We start from the raw sequence: 27,644 nt of genomic DNA, 5'->3' as shown, positions 1-27,644 counted from the left end.
CCAGCTGCCACCTGCTGCCCCATGGCTGTCTGGTCTGGACACAAAATAGCCTCTCCCACTGTCCCCTCACCTGGTATGCTCCATAGGAGCTCTGTCCCAGCCTCCAGAGACGTTTCCTACAAGGCAAAGGAGTCAGCACCAGGCGTGTTGGGCCCTGAAGGAGGGTGGGTTGCTGGGAGTCACTAATTTTTCAAGTAAATGTTGATACTTCCCACCTTCCTTGGTGGACACTGCTTCTATTAGTAACATCTTGCCAGTAGCCACTGGAAAAAATTTCTGGAGAGATTTCAGTGTCTTGGATCAGTTTGCAGAAGATCTCATCAAAGAGAGGGGGAATGGAAAAGAGTTGTGGAGATGAAGGGATGAGGAATTTATTCCTTTGTCAGGCATTTAGGTACTCATCAAACTGTTCTAGGTGCCACCAGATACAAAGGCAAAAGAAAATTACAGTTCCTGTTCATATGATATATACTTTCTAGTGGGAGGTGACAAAATACAAAGTATACATCAAGTAAACAAGGTCATGTTGGATTATCATACAGGCCATCAGGAAAATAAAGATGATAAGAAAGAAAATGGCCATCCTGCCTAAAGCAACCTACAGATTCAATGCAATCCCTATCAAAATACCAACAGCATTCCTCAATGAACCAGAGCAAATAGTTCTAAAATTCATATGGAACCACAAAAGACCCCAAATAGCCAAAGCAATCCTGAGAAGGAAGAATAAAGCAGGGGGGATTATGCTCCCCGACTTCAAGCTCTACTACAAAGCCACAGTAATCAAGACAATTTGGTACTGGCACAAGAACAGACCCATAGACCAGTGGAACAGAACAGAGTCCATATATTAACCCAAGCATATATGGTTGATTAATATATGATAAAGGAGCCATGGATATACAATGGGGAAATGACAGCCTCTTCAACAACTAGTGTTGGCAAAACTGGACAGCTATACATAAGAGAATGAAACTGGATTACTGCCTAACTCCATACACAAAAGTAAACTCAAAATGGATCAAAGACCTGAATGTAAGTCATGATACCACAAAACTCTTAGGAGAAAATATAGATAAAACTCTCTTGAATATAAACATGAGCAACTTCTTCATAAACATATCTCCCTGGGCAAGGGAAACAAAAGCAAAAATGAACAAGTGGGACTATATCAAACTAAAAAGCTTCTGTACAGCAAAGGACACCATCAGTAGAACAAAAAGGCATCCTACAGTATGGGAGAATATATTCACAAATGACATATCTGATACAGAGTTGATCCAAAATATATAAAGAGCTCACACACCTCAACAAACAAAAAGCATATAATCAAATTAAAAAATGGGCAGAAGATCTGAACAGAAACTTCTCCAAAGAAGAACTTTAGATGGCCAACAGACACATAAAAAGATGCTCCACATTGCTAATCATCAGAGAAATGCAAATTAGAAGCACAATGAGATATCACCTCATACCAGTTAGGATGGCCACCATCCAAAAGACAAACAACCACAAATGTTGGAGAGGATGTGGAGAAAGGGGAACCCTCCTACACTGCTGTTGGGAATGTAAATTAGTTCAACCATTGTGGAAAGCAGTATGGAGGTTCCTCAAAAAACTAAAAATAGAAATACCATTTGACCCAGGAATTCCACTCCTAGAAATTTACCCTAAGAATGCAGGAGCCTAGTTTCAAAAAGACATATGCACCCTTATGTTTATCGTAGCACTATTTATGATAGTGAAGAAATGGAAGCAATCTAAGTGTCCATCAGCAGATGAATGGATAAAGAAGAGGTGGTACATATACACAATGGAATATTATTCAGCCATAAGAAGAAAAGAAATCCTACCATTTACAACAACACGGATGGAGCTAGAGGGTATTATGCTCAGTGAAATAAGCCAGGAGGAGAAAGACAAGTACCAAATGATTTCACTCATCTGTGGAGTATAAGAACAAAGAAAAACTGAAGGAACAAAACAGCAGCAGATTCACAGAACCCAAGAATGAACTAACAGTTATTTACCAAAGGGAAAGGGGCTGGGGAGGAAGGGTGGGAAAGGAAGGATAAGGGGAATAAGGGGCATTAAGATTAGGACACACAATATGGGGGTGAGGCTTGGGAAAGGCAGTATAGCACAGAGAAGACAAGTAGTGACTCTATAGCACCTTACTACACTGATGGATAGTGACTATAATGGGGTATGTGGTGGGGACTTGATAATGGGGGGAATCTAGTAACCACAACATTGCTTATGTAATTGTATATTAATGATGCCAAAAAAAAAGATAGAAAATGGCTAGATGTCTGGGATTCCTTCAGATGTTATTAGGAAAGACCTCTTTGTGAAGGTGACATTTTAGCCAAGACTTCAAAGATGAAATTCCCCAACCCAGGCCTGCAAAGCCCTACAGACAGGTGTTCTTGGTTGCAGGAGAGCATATGCCAAGGCCCTGGGAGTGTGGGGGTGCAGGGAGAGAGAGCTTGGGCTAGTACTGAGAGCACATGGAAAAGGGTCAAGATGAAGCTGAGAGGTGGTCAGGGGCCAGATCACAGGCTGTGCAGGCCATGGTGAGGGCTCTCAGTTTATTATAGCTGCAGGGAATCTAAGGAATCAATAGCAGATGTGCTTTTATGATGTATGTTCTTTTTCTGTTTGTGGGAAGGACAAAGGAGGGAGAAATGTATTATTTCTTCCTATATTCAGATCCTTTTCAGCTGTCGATATTCTCATTCAGATATGAGTTTCACACTAATGGTCAACTGAGGGACATTTGTTGACTAGACTCTCTTCTTCTTAGTAACTACTAATATTCTGGAACATTTAATTTATGTTGGGCTCTGTGCTAAAGGCTTGGCATTCATTATTTCATTTAATCTCCACCTAAGAAATGGGGTGTATTCTATTATTGCCTCCACTTCACAGATGAGGAAGTAAGGGCTCAAAGAAATCAAGCTGTTAGCTCTGGACACAACTAGTCAGTAACAGAGCTCCACCCTTGGCCTCCCGCTGCCTCCAGTGTTACCTGCTTGCAGTCTGACCAAAATCCATGTCATCAGTGATTTATTCTGTCAGTAAGGGTGATAGCTTTTCCTTAGAACTGTTATTCCCCAATTTTTCTTTCGGGCCTTCTCTGGCGTCTATACAATGGTTCTCTTCAACTGCTCTCTTCCTATTGAACTGTCCCCTTCATTCCCCACAGGCTTCCCTTGCCACCCTCTTTCCTTGAGTGGTCCTGCCCATGATTACCACCCTCACTTGAAGGTGGAGCTTCATTTAAATTTCTCTTAAGACTGAGACAATCACTTCTAAGTTCTTGTTCTGGCATTTAGTAAACAGATACTTGTTTTTCTTAGTTGACAGTAGTTACCGAGCATCAACTATGTGCAAAGCACTATACTAGGTGCTGGTGAGGATACACTGGACAGGGTAGGATCTCTGGGACAGTGGAGTAGGCTTTAGTTTTGCTCCCACAGCTATATCTCCAGAGCTTAGTGTAGGGCCAGACATGTTGCAGGCATTCAGTAAATATTTGTTGAATAAGTAACTTAGTTGGGAAGGCAAATTTGCAAATATTGACTCTAATTCAAGGTTGAAATAAGAAAATGCTGTAGTAAAGATACTGGCAATTACTGCAAGAGCCCCACAAGGTAAGTTGGGGGAAGGCTTCATGGAGGTTACATTGACACTGAGCCATTAAATTACCCTAAATTCTAGCGGTGTTCAGGAAATAGCAAGTGGTCTGATATGCAAGCATGATACAAGAAGTAGTAAAAGATGGATGAAGTGAAATTGTATTTCAGGAATCTCACTGGTGCCTGTGTAGGGAATGTCTTGTTTGGGGAGAGACTGGAAGTGGGAAAAATCAGTAAGCATGCTGCTGTACCATCCAGAATAGTGGTTGCATACCCAGGCCAATGGCAGAGAGAAAGCAAAAGATGGAGGGTAGATGCAGGAATGCTATAAAAGTAAAATTTGTGAGGCTTGCAGTTAAATAGATGGAGGCATAATGAGGATAATGATTTAAAAATGGCTTTGAGGCTTCTCATCTGGGTGACTGCATGATAGTGGTGACATTTCCTAAACAGGCTACAGTGGAGAAAGGGGAAGATTTGATTGGAACTATGGAAGCAACTAAGCTTTGTTTGACATCTTAAATTGGAGGTGCTGGTGGAGTAAACGATTAGAGATAGCTAGCAGAAAGCTGAAAATAAAGGCTAGATTTTAAGGAATTTAGGAGCTTTTGGAGCTGATAGAGGCAACTAACATGGGAGATAATATGGTTTGTGGGAAAGAGCTTCACTTAAGCAGAAGAGGGTTAATGGCTGTGAACACCTTTTGAACGTTTTTATCTTTCTGTCCTGTGGGAGTCACAAATTCAGCATGTCCAAAGTGGAATTAATCATCTTCCCACCAAACCTGTTTCTCTTCTTGACTTCCGTAGATGTGCAAATGGCACGGACCACTCTCTTAGTCAAACTGGCTCAAAACCTCTCTGTATTCTTGACCTCCTCCCTTAATTCTATACATAATAAGTTTCACCTAAAGGAAAATTTGAAAATCCATAAAAACTGCAGGAAGGAGATAGAGTCATTTATAATGGAACCATTTTGGATGGTGTGCAGTGTTATCATTCTGGTTCTATTCCTATGTTTAAGTATAGATTTCTTATACACATGAGTAGTGTCATATTCTATATTTGTAGAGTAATATTTTTATTGGCATGTAACAGTCATGCAGAAATATACACAATCAGAAATCAGTGACTTTTCATGTCATTAAATATTCTTCCATATCAATTTTAAAAGGCTGCCAAGGCATTCCATCCCATAGATGTGTCATAATTTAGATAACTAAACCCTGCTGTAGGATTTCTGGCTTTTTTCCCAGTCTTCTCATCCCTTTCTCCACAGTGCTGCAAAGGTGAATTTACCTGTATTTAACATTTTTGCATCCATTTCCAATTTTTCCTTAGAATAAAATTCCTAGAGGCAGAATTTCTGGGTCAAAAGGCACGTGCATTGAAAAAATTAATTATTTTAGAATAGTTTTAGGGTTACAGAAAAATTACAAAGGTACTACAGCCAGTTCCCATATACCCACATCCAGTTTTCCCCATTATTATATTACGATAGCACATTTGTCACAATTATTTAACCAATATTGAGACATTATTAACTAAACCCATACTTTATCCAGATTTCTTCAGTTTTTACCTAATGTCCTTTTCTGTGCCAGTATCTCATCTAGGATACCACATTACATTTAGTTGTCATGTCTCCTCAGGTTCCTAGGGTGTGACAATTTCTGACTTTCCTTGTCTTCTTTGACCTTGACAGTTCTAAGGAATACTGGTCAGGCATCCTATAGAATGTCCCTCACTTGGGGTTTGTCTGATTTATTTTCTTATTAGACTGGGGTTATGTTTTGAAAGAAACATATTATAGAGATAAATCGCCACTCTTATATCTAGTCCACATCCATGTTCAGCTTGGTCACCTGGCTGAGGTAGTGCATGTCTGGTTTGGCCACCATAAAGTTATTCATTTCCCCTGTCTTTTCATGCTGTACTTTTTGGAAGGAAGTCACTGTGTACTGCCCAGGTTTAAGGAGTTGGGAGGTATGGAGTATCTACATAAATTATTTAGAAATCTGCACCAGATTTATCTCTTCTTCGCATTTATGAATGCATTTATGTCATTATTCACTTCATTAATTTATTTGTATTATTATGGACTCACAGATATTACTTTTATACTTCGAGTATAATCCAGTAGCACCTTTTTGTGCTCAAGAAATGTTTATTTTTAAAACTGAGTAACTCACTAGAAAGCTTCTCCTCCAGAGGCTGTATCAGCTGTCGTGGTTAAGGAGGTTCCATTTCCCCTCCATTCCACCCACCGTTTATAAAAGTATCAGCAAGTAAGGGCGGGGCCGACGCTCCTCCCTAAAAGCCCAATTTCCTCACCCTCCCAAAGATGATGAGGCTACCCTGGCCGGTGCAAGGGGGCTCTTCCCTCGATGGGCTTCTTTTCACACCTACCCTGCCCAACCCTAAGCACCGCCCTGCGCGCCCCGAGTGTGTTCTCCCGGTGCCCAGCCTCCTCTCCCAGCTTCCCAGAGGCCCCGCCCGCCGTGAGGCGGAAGTGGGCCCGGCCGCGGACCGGAAGCGCTGGCAGGGAGGGTCCTTTCGCGCAGCCGAACCCTCCAGCTCCACCACCGCCCCACCCCATCTGCTCACACCGGAAATGAGATCAGGGAGGGAAACCCCGGCGGGGAGACTCGGCCCCAAAAGCGGCGGCCATTGGAGGTGGCTGCGGCAGCTGGTGAGGGGGAGGAGTGGGTTGAGAGGGTCGGGGTCCAGTGGGCGGGCGTCAGTGGGGATCGGAGCTCCGGGCGGCGGCTGAGCGCCCAGGGGCGCCCTGGGGTCTCTCAGTCCGGCGGGAGGGGCGAGGGTGGCCGGGCCTGGCTTTGCAGCATCCTCGTCCCCATCCTGGGGACTGAGGGTCGTGTCGTCTCCGGGGCAACAGTCACCTCCTATTTCTTTCAGTTTCTTTTGGGCTGGCGACCGTGTAAAGACTTCGTGTCCAGAGCCGTGTTCTCCCTAGTCCTCGGGGGCGGGCCGGGGCATGGGGGAGAGGCCTTCAAAACAAGCCTTTTCGCATATGTGTGGCCATGTTGCGGCCGTTGATCTCGGAGGGAGCTTAGTCGCCTTGCATTTTGGCAGTTTCAGCTCTAGAAGGGCAGACTCTCTGACCCTGGTGAGCCCGATTAAGAAGTTGCCTCCTGCCTCCCCTCCGCCCCCCAGCTTTACCCTACGACTCTGCGTCTGCCTCTTTTTCACTTGTACCAGTTTCCCATTCCTTTTTTTGCGTGACTCAGACAGCCTTTCTTCTCCCCGAGTGCTTGCTGGATCCGGGGTCCTTTCGGACTGTGCACCAGAGACTGGAGGCGTGGGAGTCCCGCGGTTCTTGTGTCACCTACTGTTCGAATTGCTGTCTTAGACAGGAAGGAATTTTGCATAGGCGTTCGCGTACAAGCTGGTCGGTGACTTCATAACACGTTAAAGTGTTCTGCCTGAGTTTTTAAACCAGTAGTTCTTTATTAGGGAAGTAGGTTTAGATGTGATGTTCCCACTTACCTATTTTGGTCTTAGAGACAATTGTCTTCCAAACGCCATTCATGGAGTTTTCAACTACTTATTGCTTAAAGGGACGTGGTCATTTTATATGTATGACTTTTGACACTTTGAGTTTTATTTGTTGGATAGTTTTGGAACTAGGTGTCCTCATTGCTTCCATCGATGTGGCAGACAAGCCAGTCGACTGTTTTCCTGCTGTTGAATACATTGGCTTAGGGATAGCTGAAAATAGGTTTTAGAAAGTCCTTTCCACAATGTAAACTGCATGAACGGAAATACGGTCTGAGAGTGGCGCCACACAGAGTTTTAGGTTCTAATTATGGTCTTGAAATAATTTGGGCTTAACAAGGGCTCGGGGAAAAGTGCTAATTTAATATGTATTTAATTAGGTGTTGAGCAAATTATATTAGACATTTCCCTTTAAAGGGGCATTTTGAACATTGCTCCTGCTGCTCACATCCTTTGGGTTGCCTCTGAAGTGACCCCTTTAAGTATGTTGGTTTCAAAAGAATGAGTAGAAAAATTTGGTTAGCGGTTAGCTAGAAATCTGAGAGACTCCACCCATTCCTGTCATTTCAGCCTTAGTTAGATCTTGTTTTTGTGTCATTGATTGTATGGTATTAAAGCTCATAATTAGAATGATCACTTAATTTTTTTTCTAAAGGATGGGGAGAAGAGCTTAAAAGTTGCTAATTATTAAGTATATGACATATTCTAGAAGATTCTTTACCCAGTAGCTTCCAAGTGGTAGTTGGGACCAGGGTGGGTCTCTTTTTTCCATTCAGAATACAAACCTGGGTCACTTCAAATGCTTGGATCATGAAAACTGGTTAAAGTGACACTTAAAGTGTCACTAAGTTGTTTTTCTTTTCCCTGCCACAAACCTTTTAACTGCAGACCATAGAACAATACTTCATCCATGGTTATGAGGTTCTGTTGTGTTTTTCTGCTCCTGTCTGAAGAGACATTCTCTAATCTTTTGATCCCATCATCAGATAAATTAGTGACAAGTCTAAATGGGGAAAAGAGGAAAAGGTTTAGTCTCCTGTGTTTGTTTTTGCTTACATCCTGTTGTCATCTGGTGAGCATTTCAGTTTTTTTCCTTAAGAACATGTTGACTTACGGTGCTTAACAAGGGTCGTACACCTACGTTTAGTGGCTTGGGAAAGCATGGATATTAGGAACATAGTCTAAATATAGCCAGATGAAAGCTGATTTTATTTTCTACAGATAGGGAAAACTGTGCAGCACCATGATCTATTTTATAAAATACTCAAAAATAACAGATCCTATTCAGGCTTTCTTTTTCTTTTTCTTTTTTTTTTTTTATCTTCCTTTTGGCAGATGAGGCCTCATGGATGAGCTGGTACATGACTTAGCCTCAGCTTTGGAACAGACATCTGAGCAGAATAAGCTTGGTGAGCTGTGGGAGGAGATGGCCCTGAGTCCTCGGCAGCAGAGGCGGCAGCTTCGCAAGCGGAGAGGCCGGAAGCGCCGCTCAGATTTCACTCACCTGGCAGAGCATACCTGCTGCTACAGTGAGGCCTCTGAGTCAAGCCTGGACGAGGCCATTAAGGACTGTCGGGAAATGGCCCCCATTGCTAATTTTAGTGACTCTGATGACACCATGGTAGCCAAACGGCACCCAGCTCTCAACGCCATTGTTAAGAGTAAGCAACATTCTTGGCATGAATCTGACTCCTTTACTGAAAATGCACCTTGTCGACCACTCAGGCGCCGGCGGAAGGTGAAGCGAGTGACATCAGAGGTGGCTGCCAGCCTTCAGCAGAAGCTCAAGGTATCAGATTGGAGCTATGAGAGAGGCTGCAGGTTCAAGTCTGCTAAGAAGCAGCGTCTGTCTCGCTGGAAGGAGAATACTCCCTGGACCTCATCAGGTCACGGGTTGTGTGAATCAGGAGAAAATAGGACTTTCCTAAGCAAAACGGGAAGGAAAGAAAGGATGGAGTGTGAAGCAGATGAACCAAAACAGGGCTCAGATGAGAACATGTCAGAATGGTGAGATCTCCCCTCCTAAGTCACAGATTTTCCTGGTTAATTTCACCCAGGGTACACATGCATAGTCCGATGAGTTCAACTTTCTTTCAAACCTGCCACTAATAGTGACTTTGTAGTCCTCCTTTCACCAACCAGCCAGTGTTTATCTCTGGCTTTTTAAAGTACATTTATGGTTCTCCTTCCCTGTGTCAAGAAGGCTACGTGTAATGAAAACACATTTGTTTCTAAACATTGTTTAAAACATGTACCTCAAATGCAAAGCCAACAATTTTATTTTAAAAACGATCTGCTGCTGTTTACACCATGTAGTTCATACATAGACGTTGTTCTTTAGAACCAGAGTCTCAGCAGAGGCTCGTGTGTAAATTTGTTGTGTGTGAGAAAAATACTGGTGCCAGGCACTTGGATTTTGTAGATGTTCCTGCTAAGCTGGTTTTGCTCATTAAGAATCATGGCTTTAGATACTTCTGGGCTGTAATTCTCTGCTACTTACCATTTGGCTATTGAGTTTATTTTTTATGGTTGACATTTAAATTGTCTGAACACATGGTGGATTTTGAAAATGACAGTACTGAGTTCCATTAGTCTTACACCAGATGTCACTGAGCCAGAAAAATTTGTCTCTAATGGGTACATGTTTAAAATGTTAGTGTGGTTTTGGTGACTTTTTATTTTTTACCTCACAGATAGTCCTAGAAATAGTGATACTCCACAGCTTGATACTTTAATATTGTTAATCTTGATGTGTGGTATCTGTTTCTCAATGAGGATGCAGTTGGTGTTTGGATGGGTCAGTTCTTCATGGTGATGGACTGTCATATGCCTTGCAGCATATTGGCATCTCTGTATTGTTCTCACCACCGCCATTGTGCCAAACCGAGTGCCTCCCTGGGTGCTCCCTAGGTGGATTGAGTAGTCCCTGAGAACCATTGTGTTCTATTACAGGTTTCCCCCACCATCGAAAGTTGAGCATCCTTAGGAAACCTTTCATGAACTTAATGGTTAAAGCCAAAGCAATTACCATTAATTTATATGGAAACATTTTTGAGCATTTATAGGCCAAGAAATGCTCTTAACCTCTCTTAGGCTTGTCTGGTACTTCAAGACACGTCTTTCTAACAGATGCATGAATGGAGATAAAGCACAGATGCCCACAGACACAGTTAAAAGCTATGTGGGCTTGATGCTGAGTGTAGCTCTTGAGGAAAGAGCTTGGCAGAGCAACTGTGATTGCTTCACGTTTGTGCTGCCTCTGTAAGGGTTCACTGCGAAACAAACACCAAATGCTCTTTACACTTCTTGCCTTTTTTGTAAAAGTGAAAATCCTCTTTGAGTGAGAACAGGTCCTAATGAGTCTGTCTATAGTAAAAGTGATACTGCGAACTTTTGAAAATTAAGGGATACCTGTACTGTAACATTGGTTAGCATTGATTAGCACTGTTGTGCATAACATAATATTCTTATTTAATGTTCACAACTCCACTATATGGTAGGTACCACTGGTATTTTATAGAAGAGGAAATGGAGGTTAAGAGCATTTAGATAATTTGTCCAAGGTCACCCATTAGCAAACTTAGAAATCAAACCTGATTCCAGAGATCATACGTAATCATCATGTTTTGCTGCCCTTTGAGTTTGCCTTTTCTGTGGCTCTTTTTCTGTCACCTCTTAACTTTTACAACTGTAGATTGTATGACCTTTCTTAGGACTTCGATTCTTCTGAAGTTAGTCTGAAAAACGAAGATATAAATCTTAGGAACTCTGAGGTAAGGCTCTATCAGTAACAGGAAAAGCTGCTTAGATCTGTATGCCTGTACCTTTCATGGGTGGTTTTTAATCCAGCTTAAAAAATTTTTCTTACTAAGTTCATGTTTGCCAGTCTGCACAGCTAAGTAGGCTTATAATTTGGCTTTCCTAATTTTCTGCTAATGTATATTCTAAGGCCTTTTTACCCAATTTATATGTGTAGTTTCCAATTATAAAGATTTTTGTCCTTACCATGCTATTTTTAATCAAACAAGAACTTAGTCAACTTGTAGCCTTTTGCAATATTGAAGCCCTCACCTGAGGTGTTAAAGTTTGTTTCAACATAGAGCGTATGTACCAAATAGTAGAATCACTGCTGAGAATAACAATTTAAAAAATATCTTTTTGGGATGATAGCTTGTATTCTTCTCCAGAATTTCTTGTTAAACCATGACGTAGTGAGTGTGTGAGAGAGACTGTTAACTCTGTCTACTCTAAGATGACAGCCCAGCACGTTTCCAAAAGCAGAATCTGTAATCTAGCGGTGAGGCGTTAAAGTTTTTCCAGTTTCTTCTTACCTCTGACACATCTGTTGCAAATTACAGTCAGGTTGTGATGATATAGTCTAGTAATTTGAGAGCCTGGATAAATTGAAATAGGTAACAATTGTTATAGAATTCTTATTCTTCAAATGCAGGAAACCGTGTCCCCCATTCGGACTATCTCCCTGATCTATGACTTCAGAGTTATTTCAACAATGCTGATGCCAAAGTCTTTGTAGCTGTGAGGGAATAATGAGTGGAAAACAGCTACCCATTATGAGAAATTAGAAAAATTCTTCTTTAGAATCTAATTATTTGGGATATTAAATTTGCCTTGACTTATGTTCACTCATCTGTAGTTACAAACAATGCTTTGTATTTTTTTCCCCTTAAGTCTACTCTATGGGGAAAGGTGTTTCTTACTTTTTGACTGTATTATGTTCAGCCTCACAATAGTAAAGTGTAACTAAAGTCTTCTGCCCTCCATTATTAAGCATACCTTATAAACAGGACTAGCATTAGAAGTGTGTTTAAATAGATAGTAGTTTATGATTTGGATGTTACACTACCTTGGTGAGTCGATTTATCAACATTTTCCTACTTTTTTCACCTGCATTAGCAAATATTTTTAAGAATCCTCTTGGTTACTCTTTTCATAAATCTGCTTGGATGTACCAGTTTATTCACATATGGCTCGAAGTGTAGAATTTTACTTTTTTTCAGTGACATTGAAGGTTGTAAGAGTATATGATCCAACTGTAAAATTATTAGGATGAAGTTGACCATTAAGCTTAATTTAGCCTGTCTGACAAATGGGTGGAGTTCTTTCGAAAAGCATGTATTAGGTTCAGAAATGTATCTCTCAGTCAGAGCTTTATTTCTGATACCCTTAAATGCACTCTGCTAACTAAACATGGAGTAGTTTGAAGCTTAATAACCTGTTTTTGCTTCTGTTGATGTTCTTCCTTCAACTCTATATCAACCAATTCCTCAAGCAATCTAAGGAACTGAAAGTGGTTGTGTAATAATTTTTTATGCTTGCAAAGAGATTAATTATTTTTTATTTTTTTATTTTTTAAGATAAGTATTTTTTATTGAAGGGTAGTTGACACACAGTATTACATTAGTTTCAGGTGTACAACACAGTGATTCAACATTTATATACATGATAATTCTAGGTACCAGCTATCACCATACCAAGTTGTTACAATATTTTGACTAAATTCCTTATCCTATCTATACATTACATCCCGGTTACTTATTTATTTTACAATTGGAAGTGTGTACTTTTTTTTTTTTTTTTTGTGAGGGCAAGGAGATGAATTATTTTAATATTTTTTGTGCATATGTTCCGTTCTCAAGTGGAAGAAATCTTTTGTAGAACTACTTTCTACTTATCTTTATGCAAATTGTCCACATAGCTGCTATTAATTAGGCGATACATAACCTAATTTTGCTCTGTTCTTCACTAACACATTTGTTTGTTCCCATTGAATGTAGTTTTTCTTTTCTTTCATATGTGAATTGGTTTGGTGGTGGCCTGAGGAGCCTTCCTGAGGTGATATATTAGAGGCCTATCTCACAGGAAAGAAAATACTCCCTTCTGTTGGAAGGCAAGTGACAGAGATAGAGTGCTAAACCTTCCCCCTCCTTCTTTAGCCCAAGCTGACCTTCTGCGGCCCCTTGGTGCTTCTTGTTTTCTTATTTTTATAGAAAATCAATATCCCTTCTGACACAAACAATAGCTCAGAAGCAGGAATAAATGGGAGAAAGCTGAGATCTCTGTCCATCACCTCTCACTTGAACTCCCCCAAACTCTTTAATTATGAGCATGCTTTGCTCCAGGTGTTTGTGACAGTGAAATTGTTAAATGAGGACCATTTTAAGCAAAGATTGGGTGATCAGTAAAACTCTGTAGCAGTAGCTTGTTGGATCAATAGCATTCATTATTTCATGGTTAAGGTAAGTAGCCTCCTTTGCAAGTGGAGGTCATTAATCAGGGGTTACTGGAGCTTTGGAAAAGAATATATGTGGTAGGTTGAGGATGCTCTGTTTTCTATTCCACAAATAGGGATGCTGACCAAGAATATATTTACCATTGTTGCAAACGGTACTATTGCATTTGAGAATATTGAATGGCTAGCATAGTGTGTTTATATAGATTAAATCAAAGTTCTGAAAAAGACAACTTGGGAAGTGGATTTTATATTATGTATTTGAAGATCTGTCTCTTGAAAGAAATCTTAGTATTATTCTTTGTGATTCCAGAGGAAGAAACTAGGGCTCATAGAAAGTATGGAAGAAAAAATTATTGCCTCAGTAGAAAATAAAACATTCTAAAAATTAGAACGCTATAAAAATGAAGTGAATTATTTCACTAGGTAATGAGTTCTAGATCACTGGAGGAATTCAAACCTGGGCTTGTTGACCAGACCATTTACTGAGTTATTGTAGACTTGGACAGGTTGACCTGAATTACCTCTGAGGTCCCTTGCAGCATTGAGGTTCTGTAATTTTCTTCAGTCACAACTTCCTTCCAGTGCATCACTGTAATTAACTGCATATTTTAAAAACATCTGATTTAGCAGCCTCAACTGCCCACTAGAATATTTATGAAGACAACACATTGCAAACTCATGTCACCAGAAACTAGGACTTATAATTGGCATATATTGCCAAGATTTCCTCAAATGACAAGGCTGATGGAACTGCACTGGAGAGCGCACCCATCAGCAGTGCTGAGCCTGCCCTGAAGATAGTAGTGAGACCCTGCATCTCTTTCTATAGTCAGCCCTGGGTTCAGAAATGCAAGGTACATTTCATTCAAAATCGGGCAGCTGCAGTTTGGGCCAGAGTGTTGTTCCAGCCTTTACAGCAGTCCCCACTTATCTGAGGTTTCTCTTTCTGCGGTTTTGGTTACCCAGTCAACCATGGTCCAGTCTGGTCCTGATGCAGTTGATCTTCCTTTCTGACTTATCACCAGATCAGTAGTAGCTTAATGCACATCACAATGCCTGTGTCATTGACCTGTCTTCATATCATCATGTAGGCACTTTATCATCTCACATTATCACAAGAAGGGTAGAGTACAGTACCATACGATGTTTTGAGACAGAGAGGGACCACATTGACATAGCTTTTTTACAGCATATTGTTACTATTGTTCTATTTTATTATTTGTTACTTTTAATCTCTACTGTGCCTAATTTTTAACTTAAACTTTATCATAGGTATGTATATGTAGAAAAAAACAGTATAGATAGGGTTCGGTACTATTTGCAGTCTCAGGTATATGTGCGTGGGGGATCTTGGAACATATTCTCCATGGATAAGTGGGGGACTTACAGTGCTTTCCATTCAGCATCTTTCAGTTTCTATTTGGAGACTGTAATTCTCAGAATGTATTTGGATGGGGAGTCTTAGTGATTTCTTTGTATTTGTGGGTAGGAGGCAGTATCACGGCATATTGGGTCCTAGGAAATAGTCTCCAAGAATAAAGTTTACTGTTGGCATGGGCAGAGAAGGAAAAAGCACTCTTAGTAGTATATTCTAAAAACTGTAGTATTTTACATAGCTTCATTTATTGCAGTCTCCTAGAACGGTGTCAGAATCAGGCAGTGAGGGTTAGAAAAAGAACCTGTGAGATAAAAGCCTACCAGTGACACTGGGAATTTAGCTAGCAGCTCTGCACATCTTTTTGGCCAGTTGTAGGTTTGAGATAAGCATGTTACCCATATTTAGGGGAGTAGAGAATAGGACCAATGGTAATTTACACGTTCTATAGGCAAATACCAGATTCTAGGTAAACCAGTTCTCAGTGAGAGGCCTTTGAACAGATCCTGCAGAATAAAAGAAAGGGAACATAATCCTGAAAAGTTCAGAGGATGAATACATCTTTGAAAATGGTTGCCATTGGAAATGAGAAGAACGTTTTAGAAAACCTTCAGTATGATGCAAGCTTTAATCACTTTGAAGCAGCAGCAGTGTCATAAGGACAGAAAGGCAGCTATTTGAAAATCTAATAGTATGGGAGGAAAAATGGTAGGGAAATTTGAAATGTAACTGCAATGTTAAAATGAAGGACAATTCATTCTGCAGAAAATTGAGTTGATGATGTGGAAAACTTCAGAAGCCCTCCCAAAATGCAGAGAGGAGATGAAAATGAGAGAGAAGGTGTTAGGTCTAGAGGACAGAGAATTAGAGGCCTCTAGAGACAGAGAAACCAAAGCATTAAAAAGTGTTCCTGGGTTGAAAAAATTAAGTATAAAGGTTAAAGGACAAAACTAATGAAGGGACCCTCTACCTGGACATAAATGTTGGCAACATTTTCCTTTCTGCCTTGGTGGTGAAGGTGGAGCAGGTATAAAGAAACATCTTAAAAGGGATGAAAATCAGGCTGGCATTAATCCCTACAGTCCTAAATGTGGGGGGTCTACATTTTCCTATAGAGTTTTGAGAGGAAAGGTGGTTCCCCTGGCTCTCCCCACTACTGCCTGTATTTTTATACATAGCTAAGATAGATTGCATACTGAAAAGTCAGGAAGACATTCTCAGGTATTCAGGTCTCAGAATATATGCTCTTTAAAAATTTACTCTGAAAAGACATTTCATCAAATGGAAGATGAATCACTCTTAGCTCTTAGAAAGGGTGTCCTAAAAAGAGGGTGTACTCTGAGGCACAGCCCTCAGCTCAATAGCAGAACCCTGAGGAGAATCATCATCTCTGCAAAGTACACCTGATTGCATTGGCCGCATTAATGAACCTGTGAAACTGAAGAGGTTGCTGCCTTCTTTTGTGGTGCAGTCTGAATGAAACTGAAAAGCAATGCTCTCATTCTCATAACTTAAAATTTTGCAATTGATATGATGTATTTCTCTGAGAAACTTCTCCCTTAGTCATGGTTTACTTTCAGACTAAGAAGTCTTGGTTACAAATATTTATAGTTTTAAATTTCCTAAAGTCAGGAATCTGGGAGCAGCTTAGCTGGGTGGTCCTGGTTCAGAGTCTCTCATCGTGTTGCCTGTATTGTTGGCTGGGGCTGCAGTTGCCTCAAAGCTCAACGGGGGCTGAAGGATCCACTTCTGAGTTCACTCAGGGCTGTTGGCAGATCTGATTTCCTTATAGGCTGTTGAACCAAGAGTCTCAGTTCCTTTCCATTCCATGTAGGCGCCTTCACAGGGCTGTTAGAGTCCTCAAGATGCGGTTGTTGGCTTCCGCTAGAGTGAATGATCCGAGAGGAGAGGGAGCAAGAGTGTACCCAGTGCCCAAGATGGGAGCCACAGTTTTGATGATCTAATCTCAGAAGTAATACGCCATTACTTCTGCTTATGCAGTTGGTGTCACAGACCACCCAGGGTGTGACATACCAGGAGGCTGGGATCATTGGGAGTCATCTGGGAGTCTGGATACCACAGATGACTTCTTCTGAAAGTTTTTCCTAACTTGGTGTGAAATTAAATTCAAGAATAGTGTTCTCAGACTATTTCCCCAGAACCTACTCCCCTGATAAGTCTGATTTTAAAGAAAGGGCATTCAGAAATGATAAGGGCAAGCAAAGTACAGATCACTGAGAGTATATTTTGTTGTATTTTAAGTAAGTATACTGAAGATGAATGTTTATTTTAAAATTCAGTATATACAAGGAAGAGCACTTCTTTCTGAAGTGAGTTCATAGTTTTCTTCGTTTTCAGCATGTAGGATGCATTTCTAGCTGATAGGCATTAGTAGTCAAAGCACAGCTAGAGTTTTAGCTGTGTCGAAGTGTTTTAAGTAGCAAAAAGCATTTCTTTGAGAAATGCCGAAATTCAAAAGTGTCTTGTGAATAGAGAAACATGGCATTGGCTTTTGGCAAATGAGGTGAATCGGTCTGTGCACCATCCATGTTTCAGGGACCATCCAGCGAGCACATGGGCTTTGGCGATACACCACCCCGGCTCTGATGTTTATTTGCTGTGTAATGTTGGCCAAGTTGCTTAACCTCTCTAAGCCTCATTCCTTCATCTGTAATATGAAGTTGACATAGTTACCTCATAGAGTTTTGGGATAGAAGAAACATACTAATGAATATAAAGCACTTAGTACTTCGCCTGGTCTGTAGTAGAACTCAGTAAATGATATTACTGGTGTCAGTAATAGTAGCATTCTTATTAATAATTTAATAAACTCAATTCAAGTACCAACCTTTTTGAGACACTTGTAGCTTGGATACCTGTTGAGAACAGTGTTTCCCTCACTTGGATGAAACCAGTGCAGGGGAAATGCTAGATTTCATAGGCCACATGTCATTTTTCTATTTAAAATGAAAATAGATTTGAGTCCAATAGAGTATTTTTTTACTGAGGTATAATTGAGAGTCCCATAGAATTTAGATTACTGTTTTAATAAGAAGAATGTCAATGAGGAAACTACTTCTGTGAGCCTCAAACAATATTTGGTACATATTAGCTGTACCCTGGAAGTAGCTTTTGAATTTTTCATCCTTTGCCTTTGTGTAATGCTCTAGAGTTCACAAAGTAGGTTCTCATGTCTCATATCATCACACCCTTAGAACAATCTATACATATTTTACGTGCAGGGAAATAGCATTAGAGAGGTGAAGTGACATGCTGCAAAGGCTATATAAGGGGAAGCAACAGAGCTAATTTGAATGAGTTTATTCCATTTTAGGAACATTTACTGAATTCCTGTTGTGTACTAGGTGCTGTGCTAAGCACTGGGGACACTGAGAGGAGCAAGATACTTCCTTTTCCAGCCTGAATCTCTCTTCCTTGGTTATAGGAACTTCTTTCTGCCTGGACGAGGCTGGGAAGGATGATTTGTACAACTCTTGAGTAATTTCAGTTCTGTCAGTTTGTCTGAAGGTTCAGCTACTTTCTCATGGCTCCTAGGATCTGGAGGTCTTAAACTGTGGTGAGGGAATGACAGTGCTGCTTTTATGGGATGGTGACCTGTGCCCTTGAAGGCTGGCTCTATCCCACAGAAGTAAGTGCACAGGCTCCTATCCTCCTCTGAAGTGGTTTCCTTTAACATAATGCCCTGCCACCTCTATCCCTCCGCTTTGTTCATCACTCTAGATGAGGGTTCTCAGCTGTGGCTCTACTGACATTTTGGACTAGATAATTCTCAGTTGTTCGGGCTGTGCTGTGTATTGTAGGGTGTTTAGCAGCTTCCCTTGACCTCTACCCACAGATGCCAGTGAGATACCAACTCCCTCTTTCTCCAGTTCCTGAGAAACAAAAATGTATCCAGACATTGCCAAATGACCCCAAGGCTGGGGTAGGGGATGGGGGAGACTCTAGAGGGGATTGGCGAAATTGCCTTCAGTTGATAACCACTGCTCTAGATGTTTCTGGTACTGAGATTGGGTTATTTCATTGACTCCGCTTTGACCAAGAAGCATGAGTTTCAGATTTGAAAACAATACCCTTAATTGCTCCTCAAAAGGGCAAATATTCAGAACTTGGAAAGAAGAGCTGTTCAGAGGAAAGCATTCTAAAGTTTGCACCAGAGTTTACAATGTTTAGTTTGCCCTAGAATTAATACTTAAGTGGATAAGAGGAATCAGTAGTATTTTATTAGATTTGATTTCCATGATAATCTGCTCTGAAAGTAGTGGGTTTGAGATGCCTTGCCCAATCGTATGGTCTGCCGAGAGAGTGCCTTGAATTACAGAAATCTCGGGTGGGAAGGCTAGATGGATAGATGTGTGATAACACACAGTGTTCATTGCAGTATTTACGTGATGGAGTGTGAGTGGTAACCGGAACTTCTTCAGACTTTTTTGAATGTTTGAAAACTCTAGTAATAAAATGTTGGGGGAGGAAAGTCTCTGGAACTGCTTTCTTGGTGGTTTAGTTTCTCTACACTTTTGTTATTTCAGTTGAATGCAGTTCTGTTACTTTTCTAACATTATTATATATATAAGTAATACAATTGGTGGTCCAAAATCAAGGCTTGAATTTTGTGTCTTATTTAAAATGGTGGCTCTGCTGCTGAATTAAGTATGGGAACATTTTTTAGTAAAAACCACTATAGGGAAGTGTGATGCATTATTCTTTTTTTCCCACTTAGGAATATTTTTGAGAAATTTTCTGGCTTCTAAACTGGGGTGATTTCCTCAGTATTATAAAGTTAAAGTCTAGGCTTGCACCACCCTTTATTTGCAGAGTATTCTTCATTGGAAAGCCTTCTATCTTTTCACACCTTTCTTCTGTAGTCTAGACTAAGTTTTTTATAAAATGCATGCATTTAAATCATGATTGACATATTTCTTTGTTAGTTTTAGTGCTAGTTAGAGGAATATCTGGTGTGTGGGAAATGCTTACTAAGTGGACTATTGAAAGGTTAGGAGAAATGGAAGGTGGGGGAGAAATCCTTTTTCATCCTTTTCTTGTTAGAGAACTTTTATTGCCCCTGTTTGGGACTGAGGTTTTTTTTTCTCAATGATGTATGAGTTATTTGTAGGGTTAACATATTTCTGTTCCAAAATACTTTAGAAATATTCTAGGAAGATTTTTATATATGCAAGCTATTTAGAATCATGTGAGGACAGGGAGTACAGAATAGCTCCAGAGGCAAAGACAGGAGGCACTGGTGCCTCTAGGAGTTACTGCCATTTCAGGAAAATACAAGATTTCATTACCTGCTGTCTTTGTGGGCTTTCTCTTGTTATTTTTTCTGGAGATAAATAAAAGCTGAGTTTCTGTCTTCCTGACTAAGCTTCAGAGGACCACAAGTGGAGTGGACACTAGGGGTAGGATCACATTTTAAGTCTTGTAAAAATGAGGAATAGAGCTTTTAAATCCCTTACCTAATAAAAAGGCACATAGCAGAAAAGTTATAAACAAATTTGAAGGTTTTGGAATAGGAAGCATATGTAGGAGCCTGACATCTTTTGACTTTTTGGCCATGTGATCTACAAAGATGCTAAAAGAAAACTGTCTTTATTGAAAAGTAAAAGCTTATTTTTAACAGAATATTAAAGATTCTGTTTAATTTGCAAAATCAACATATTGACTAATGATTATTAAATTCCTCCTAATCTGATTTTTTTTTAAAGCATGATTTCTGCACCAGAGTGAATGAAAACTGCTGTATTCAATGATTTTGGCCTATTACTTAGAAGAGGAAATATTTGCTTCTACTTTACAGCTAACACTACATTTTTGCATGTTGTATCATAGTGTTTATGTGTGAACATGCCATGAAGTCCGCACTTTTTTTCTCTCCAGCAAATTATGCTAACAATTTCTTACATAAGCTTAGATTTCCACAGTGAGCATTCTTCTGAGGGAATAAATAGAGTCAGCAGATGCTATCATATGTAATAGTCATTTCTAGATTGCTGGTAGAATGATGATACTTTACCAAGTGTTCTATAAGACATAAATTATTTTCTTGATGAAGGAAGAAACATGTATCCCTTGATCATAATCTTAAAATCCTAGTGATATTTCTGTGATATCATTGCCATTACTTTAATTAACTGTATATAGAAAACTTACGGGCAAGTTTACTCCAAGCTCTTTCAGGAACAGTGAGTCACTTTAGATGCTTTTGACAAAAATAGAAAATGTACAATGACAGGAAAGTTTTAGATTACCATACCTTTCTTGATTCAGCAGATGTCTTTGAGCTTGCTCCCTTTATTTAGAATATGAGGAGAGAATGGAATCCATGCAAATAAGGATCAGGAAGCCGTGTATCTTGTACAGATGGCTGGAAATGAATGGGGAAAAGAGTTTATAGACTTTGTAATAAGGCCACAGTTTAAACTTTTTTACTTGGAAATATTCAAACAGGGAACCATAGACATTGCAGAGTGTCTTGCCAATGGGTTTCAGCTCTGGGCAAGTTCACTATGGATTCAGTGAGACTGAGGAATGACAATGGAACCTTCTTGGGGTGAAAGGATTTATTTCCTGGCTTGTTCTCCGAGTGGTAAGTCAAGCACTGGAATTACATCTGCAACCAACAGTCTGCAGCTCTGTAATCCTCCTTGTCTCTGCCTCTGCCCAGAGTACTGGGAAGAGCTCTTTATATAGTGACTCAGTCATTAATAGCTAATTGCCTGGGGTGTGGAAGCAGTAGCCTGGCAGAAGGCCAGTTACATCATCAAGTAGTTTCGGTTCAGGTGAGGATCGTGGCCATAGGAACCTTCACTTTGTCCACAGAGTAAAACTTGTAATACTTGCAGAGCAGAGATCAGCTAACTTCCTCTGTGAAAAACCAGATTTTAGGGCTTTTTGAGCAATATGCTGTCTGTTCCAACTACTCAACTTTGCAGTTGTAGTTTAAAAGAAGCCATAGCTGATATGTGAATAAATGAGTGTGGCTGTGTTCCAATAAAACTTTATTTATGGGCACTGAAATTTGAATTTCATGTAACTTACCTATATCATAAAATATTCTTTTAACTTTTCCCCCCAATGGTTTAAAAATGTAAAGACCATCCTTAGCTCATAGGCCACATAAAACAGATGGCAGGCTGTTGTTTGCTGACACCTAAATCTCAAGTTAGTGATACTGTTAACCTATAAAGGATATAACATAATGGTAGAGTAGAATTTATCTGTCCCGTGGCCTGATGTGCTTTGCTAAGCTCTCGTTAACATCAAGAGGAGTTAAAAATTAGCAAATTTGCTTTATCTTTGAGGCAAGATGATAAGTAGTAAAATGAGAGGATGTATAGTAAGACATAATGGAGTTAGATCACTAATATTCTTAGGAATTTGCTGAAAACACAAAAACACCACCGTTGAATTTAGCAGGCACAGTTCTTTGAACTCAGAAGTAGGAAGAATGCACTACTCAGTGAAAATGTCTTCTGGATTTAACTTGAGAGCACCTTGATGATTCTAAATCCAGTGGTTTAGTTTTGTGAGACATTCCTTACAGTGGCTCCTGAGAATGTCCCCACTTATCAGTATGGAAGAAAATAAAATGAAAGAACCTTGAAAGAAATCAAGTATTTTTTATTGGCTTTTGCAACAGATCTCTTAGATCTATTCAGAGATAAGTTTAAGTGAGGAAAGTGTTGCTATTTAACCAACATTTTTAGGATTTACTGTTGGCAAGGTATTTGGAAATGTTGCAAAATACAAAATATTTTCAGATTTTTGATCCAGAAACGTAGACTGGGACTTCTGCCAAGCTTGTTCTTATGCAGCTTGTTAGGAATGCTTCTTCACTGCTTTGTTTGGTTTCATCCATCTTCTAAAGCAGGTGAAAAAAATTGACTAGCTTGGAAGTGAACACTTCCCCCAATCAAGGACATATTTAACATTGTAAAGAATAGAGAAATTTTGCTTGAACCAGATAAATCAAATTTGATGCAAATTTAGGTGAAAAACCTGCAACATCAGGAAGAGGCAGAATCAATTGTTAGCAATAGCTCAGCTGGTTGGACAGAATTCTATGGGGCAAAAGTTTTATTTCAGTGATTTCAAATGGGGTTTTTATATTTTTACTTTTAACCTTTTTTGAAAATGAGTTTTTATATGTTTGATATCAAGGACAATTTAGACACCAAATTTAGAAAACATAGCTTTTGTTATACTGTTTTTTTTTTTTTCTGCACGTGGATTTTTGTTTGCTGCTTTGTAAATGGGGTCAGAATTTGAGAGCTGTTAGATGTTGCCTTGCCAATGGGTTTCAGCCCCGGGCAAGTTCACTATGGATTCTGTGTGACCAAAGAAATTGACAGCAAAATGTTCTTTGGGGTGAAAGGGTTTATTACCCGGCTTGTTCTCCCAGCGGTAGGTCGGTAGGTCAGGCACTAGCATCTCTGCCTCCACCCAGAGCACTGGGCCGAGCTCTCTATATAGCACAATAATAGCTTATTGCCTAAAGGTGTGGAAGCAGTAGCCTAGCAACAGGCCAGTTACATTGTCAGGTGGTTTAAGTTCAGTGAGGATCCTGGCCATAGGAACCCCAACTTTCCCACAGATGTCTTAAGGGTGGATAACTTTATTTGAAACTTGACAGTTGACAGTATTTAAAAATAACATAAGTTGGCGAATTTGTAAATTAGTGTTGTTTGATATACCAAAGCAGGTTGAGATTACTTCCATGAGCCTTAATAAATAACTTCCTAGTGCTAAACTAACAGATTTATACTTCTGATGTACTGATTTTAATTTCTGAGTGAAATTAGGGAAACCTGAGATCTTTTGAGTTGAAAACCAGGAGTACGAACAGTACTTTGTTCTTGACTGGAGCTGATGTGTTCTTTTGTGTATATTCTTTTTTCAGTGAAACCAGCAGTGTGTGTAGCAGCAGTGACACAGGACTCTTTACCAACGATGAAGGACGACAAGGTAATCTTGATCCCAACTTTGGGATTTGGGTTCAGTGTTTCTGGGAAGGCTCTGTGATTATAGGAGTAACTCAGAGAATGTGATGGTCTATGGCAGTGCTTCTCAAACTTCAGGGCATGTAAGAGCTACCTGGGGAACTGTTAAAACTCCAGATTCCTGAGCTAGAAATTAAATAGGTCTGGAGCTGACCCCTGGAATCTGCATTTTTCACAAGCAGTGATTTTAATGTGGTAAGCTTAGATATTGAGAAGTGTAGGTCCAGGGGGTTATCATCTCAAAGTAAGGACTTTGTAAAGTTGCTTTTTGTTAGAGCCAAAAAATACCAACTTGTATTACTCTTTTTTGGATGTTAAGACACTTTTATTTTCACATAGGGAAAATCTGTTCTTACAACCTTATTTATAAATGATCATGTTTATAAATAATGGGTGAATATACTACAGAAAACATCTTTTGTCTAAAGTTAAGACTCCTAAAGTTCAGTATAGATCACTGTGAATAAGCTGGTATATGTGAATTATCAGTTTTTTATTTGCCACACCAACTGTTCACCAGTAAGAATTTCATGTAGCTTCTTTGGACTGTAGTGTTCTTAATATAAATAAGGGATTTTTAGCTCTCTGAAGTCCCTTTTAGCCCTGAAATCCATTAATTTTTCTCCAAAGATTGATTGAAGGACAGGCATGGTGGCTACATGTCTAGGCTGATCCAGATAGGTTCAGTGGTAACTGAAGGAATCCTGGAACTCTGAGGCTCAGGATCTGAGTCCTGATTTTGGAGAGAAATTGTGAGGAGGATATCTCATCCATGCCTGAGAGTTGTGGGCATGTGTCTTGCCAGTGGGTTTCAGCCCTGGACAAGTTCACTATGGATTCAATGAGACTAAGGAATGACAGTGGAACATTCTTAGGGTGAAAGGGTTTATACCCAACTTTATTCCCACTGTGGCAGCTCAGTCACTAGAATCCCGTCCACTCAAAGCTGGCCTGCATTCAGCAAGCCGGTCTCTGCCTCTGGGCCTCTCTGCCTGCACAGCCATCTCAGTCTCTGTCCTTGGCACTGCCACCTCTCTAGTCTCTACTCTCCTGCAGCCTTGCAGCTATGCCACTGTGTTGCCCAGAGCACTGGGTGGAGCTCTTTATATAGGGTCCGTAACAATGTTATTGCCCACATGTGTGTAGTGAGCAAGCCGACCAGGGCCAGGTGAGAACCCTGGCCATAGGAACCTTCACTTTCTCCACAGCATGGTTGGAGTTGTTGAACTTCCTACTGTAGTGATGGTTGTTGGAGGACATTTCCATCCTTTCCTGATTCTGAGGGAGCTAGGTGTCATTGGAGGCTGTGTACATATACTCCCAGGTAGGCCCTAGCTAGGGTCTTGATTCTCTTATCTCATACCAGGAAAGTACGTGTCTTTCCATGAATGAGCTGGTATGTCCTTACCCCTTGTGACTTCATTCAGGTTTCAGCTCTAGGAATGGTAAAGACTCCCTGCTCTTCTGGCCCAAGGGTGCTTTACCATCCTTTGCTGGTTACTCTTAATACTGTTTACACCTTTGAAATAGTCACTTTATTAAAGTCTCTTCCTCATTTGAATGTGAGTTTCCTGAAGAGATTCTCACTAATAGGCTCAGTATAGGCATCATCTCCTAGAACCCTTAACTCTTTTTTTCCTTATACTTACTACTTTCGTATCACTTAACATCTTACACTACTATTTATAAGTGTGTCCCTTTTACATTGAGCTTATCAGAGGCAGGAATTCTTATTATTTGCAACCACAATAGGTAACACACTGCCTTGTATGTACTAAACTCTAAGTAAATAGTGTCTCTTCTGAGGGTTTTAGCCCCAGGCTGGTTCACTGTGAATTCAGTGAGACTGAGAAGTGAGAACAGAACATTCTTGCAGTAAAAGGGTCTATAACTGGCTTTATTCTCACTGGTGGTAGATCAAGCACAAGGATTACATCTGCATCCAGCAGTCTGCAGGTCTGTAATCCACCTCCATCTCTGCCTCTGCCCAGAGCACTGGGTAGAGAGCTCTATATATAGTGACTCAGTCAATAATAGTTCATTGCCAATGGGTGTGGGACCATTTGCCTAGCAGTAGGTGAATTATATGATCAGGTAGTTTAGGGTCAGGTGAGGATCCTGGCTATAGGAACTTCCATTTTCCCCACAGATAGTTATTGGGAAACTCAGATAAGGGAAAAATTTTCCTTTTCAGAGAATCTCAAGTTACAAAATAGCTAAACCTATTTTGTTTAAGGCAAGATACTAGAGGAGCAGGAGGTCAGGAGCCTGACCTGCTCAGCCTCTGCCTTATTTTCTGGCAGCACTCTTTTGAGGAGCTCCTGCATTAGGCATCTTAGTGAACCCAGGTTGAAGACTACTGGTCTAGATGAGCTCATAAGGTTCCTTTCAGTTTAGTGAATCCCTTTTTGTATTATCAAAAATCTTGAGTGAAAAAATTCCATTTGTTATCAGGAAATATGATCTAGCCAAATATGCTATTTTAATAAATGGCCCAAGGAATGCTTAATGAATAAGAAAGGAGTTAATATATTGATATGCAGAGAAACTGATCATTGTTAATTCTAATGCCTATCTTAAATTCATTGATGTATCTGGTTTGATGAGATGATTTTAGAGTAGTGGGTCTCAAAATACAGTCTTCAGGCCAGCTTAGCATCACTAGGAAACTTGTTAGAAATGTGAATTTTTGGTCCTGCCCAGACCAAAATCAGAAACTTTTTGGGATAGGGCCCAGCAGTCTGTTCTAACAACCATTCCTGATCCTTCTGATCTACACTAAAGGTTCACAGTGGCTGTTTTAAAGAAATAGCTGTTGGTGGTGTGTTTATGAAGGACCACTTTGAGTAACATCTTTTGTGGAAATACCGTTTCCCATTTTAGAGATCTCCACAGTGATTAAGAGTTATCATTATCCTGGGTGTTAGTGGCCCATGAATCTGGTATTTCATGTGATTAGCTGGCCTGAGCAGCTTCCTGGGAACCAGTATACATTAGAGAATGAAGAGATTAATAACTCTTTAGATGTTCTTATAATCATTTCCTTCATCCTTCCTATTTTTAGTGCAAGATGGGGTGGCAAACATAAAGTTCCTCTTTGTGGGCAGGTATGAGCTCTATTGGAACTTTCGATGATATCATTGTAGCCAGTAGAAAGAAGTTTGGACCCAAGAGCCTATATGGGTCTAGTCTTGATTTTGTCTCTAATGAAAAGAATGGCCTTGGGCAAATGGTAGAACTTCTTGATAAGCCTTGGGAGATTATACTGTCTCTGTGGTTAGTTTTTTGATGGTAGCTTGGCTTGCTAGTGTCAAGATGATTTTCTATCCCATTAGTAAGGTACCAAGGAAGAAATGAGGTATGGGTATATGTTCTTTACCTTTTTTCAAGAAATCCTTCAGGGATAGTTTTGATTGAGGAACATATATGGGCTTTGAAACCCGTATTCATTTATGTCACTGAGAATGGTAAATGCAGAGCAATTTATTTTTGTGTTGAAGGCTTTGGAGTTAGCCAGACTTTGGGTTCAGATCTTGGTTTCATCATCTAAACTTGACCTTAACTGTTTTGGACTTTAGTGGCCTCATGTATAAGTTGAAATTAGCATAAAGTTTGGAAGAGATAATGTATTTATAGATTTTTAGCATGGATCCTAGTAGGCGTTAGGCCTTAGTAAATGGTAGCGTTATTAGATTTTACTATCAAAAGCAGTCCAGTGTAACACTGTATGACATTTATATGAAACTAGTTTGGTGTCCCAGTTTTCATCATAATATGGATCAAGAAGAAGAATCAAAACAATTTTTTTGTATTTTGACTTTTATTTAGAAAATATAATCA

The 27,644-nt window shown here is 40.0% G+C and overlaps 1 protein-coding gene across 8 annotated transcripts in view; it reads left to right on the top strand.

Annotated features, from left to right (window-relative positions):
* The first annotated feature begins 6,174 nt into the window (after window positions 1-6,174).
* Window positions 6,175-27,644, top strand: part of GPATCH2L (G-patch domain containing 2 like) — a 55,451-nt gene continuing 33,981 nt past the window's right edge. For all 8 annotated transcript variants that reach the window (XR_005062582.2, XR_001851590.3, XR_012133748.1 and 5 more), the window contains exons 1-3: window positions 6,175-6,332; window positions 8,492-9,163; window positions 23,705-23,769. Coding sequence is in view for 4 of the 8 variants with exons in the window: in XM_037023201.2 (XP_036879096.1) it covers window positions 8,502-9,163; window positions 23,705-23,769 (727 nt within the window). In the remaining 4 variants the exon portion in view is untranslated. The remainder of the gene's footprint in view (window positions 6,333-8,491; window positions 9,164-23,704; window positions 23,770-27,644) is intronic.

Source organism: Manis javanica, chromosome 8 (genome assembly GCF_040802235.1).
Source record: "Manis javanica isolate MJ-LG chromosome 8, MJ_LKY, whole genome shotgun sequence".
NCBI classification, from domain to species: Eukaryota; Metazoa; Chordata; class Mammalia; order Pholidota; family Manidae; genus Manis; species Manis javanica.
The sequence above is the reverse complement of the archived record's forward strand: the minus strand, read 5'-3'. Positions and strand labels throughout refer to the sequence as shown.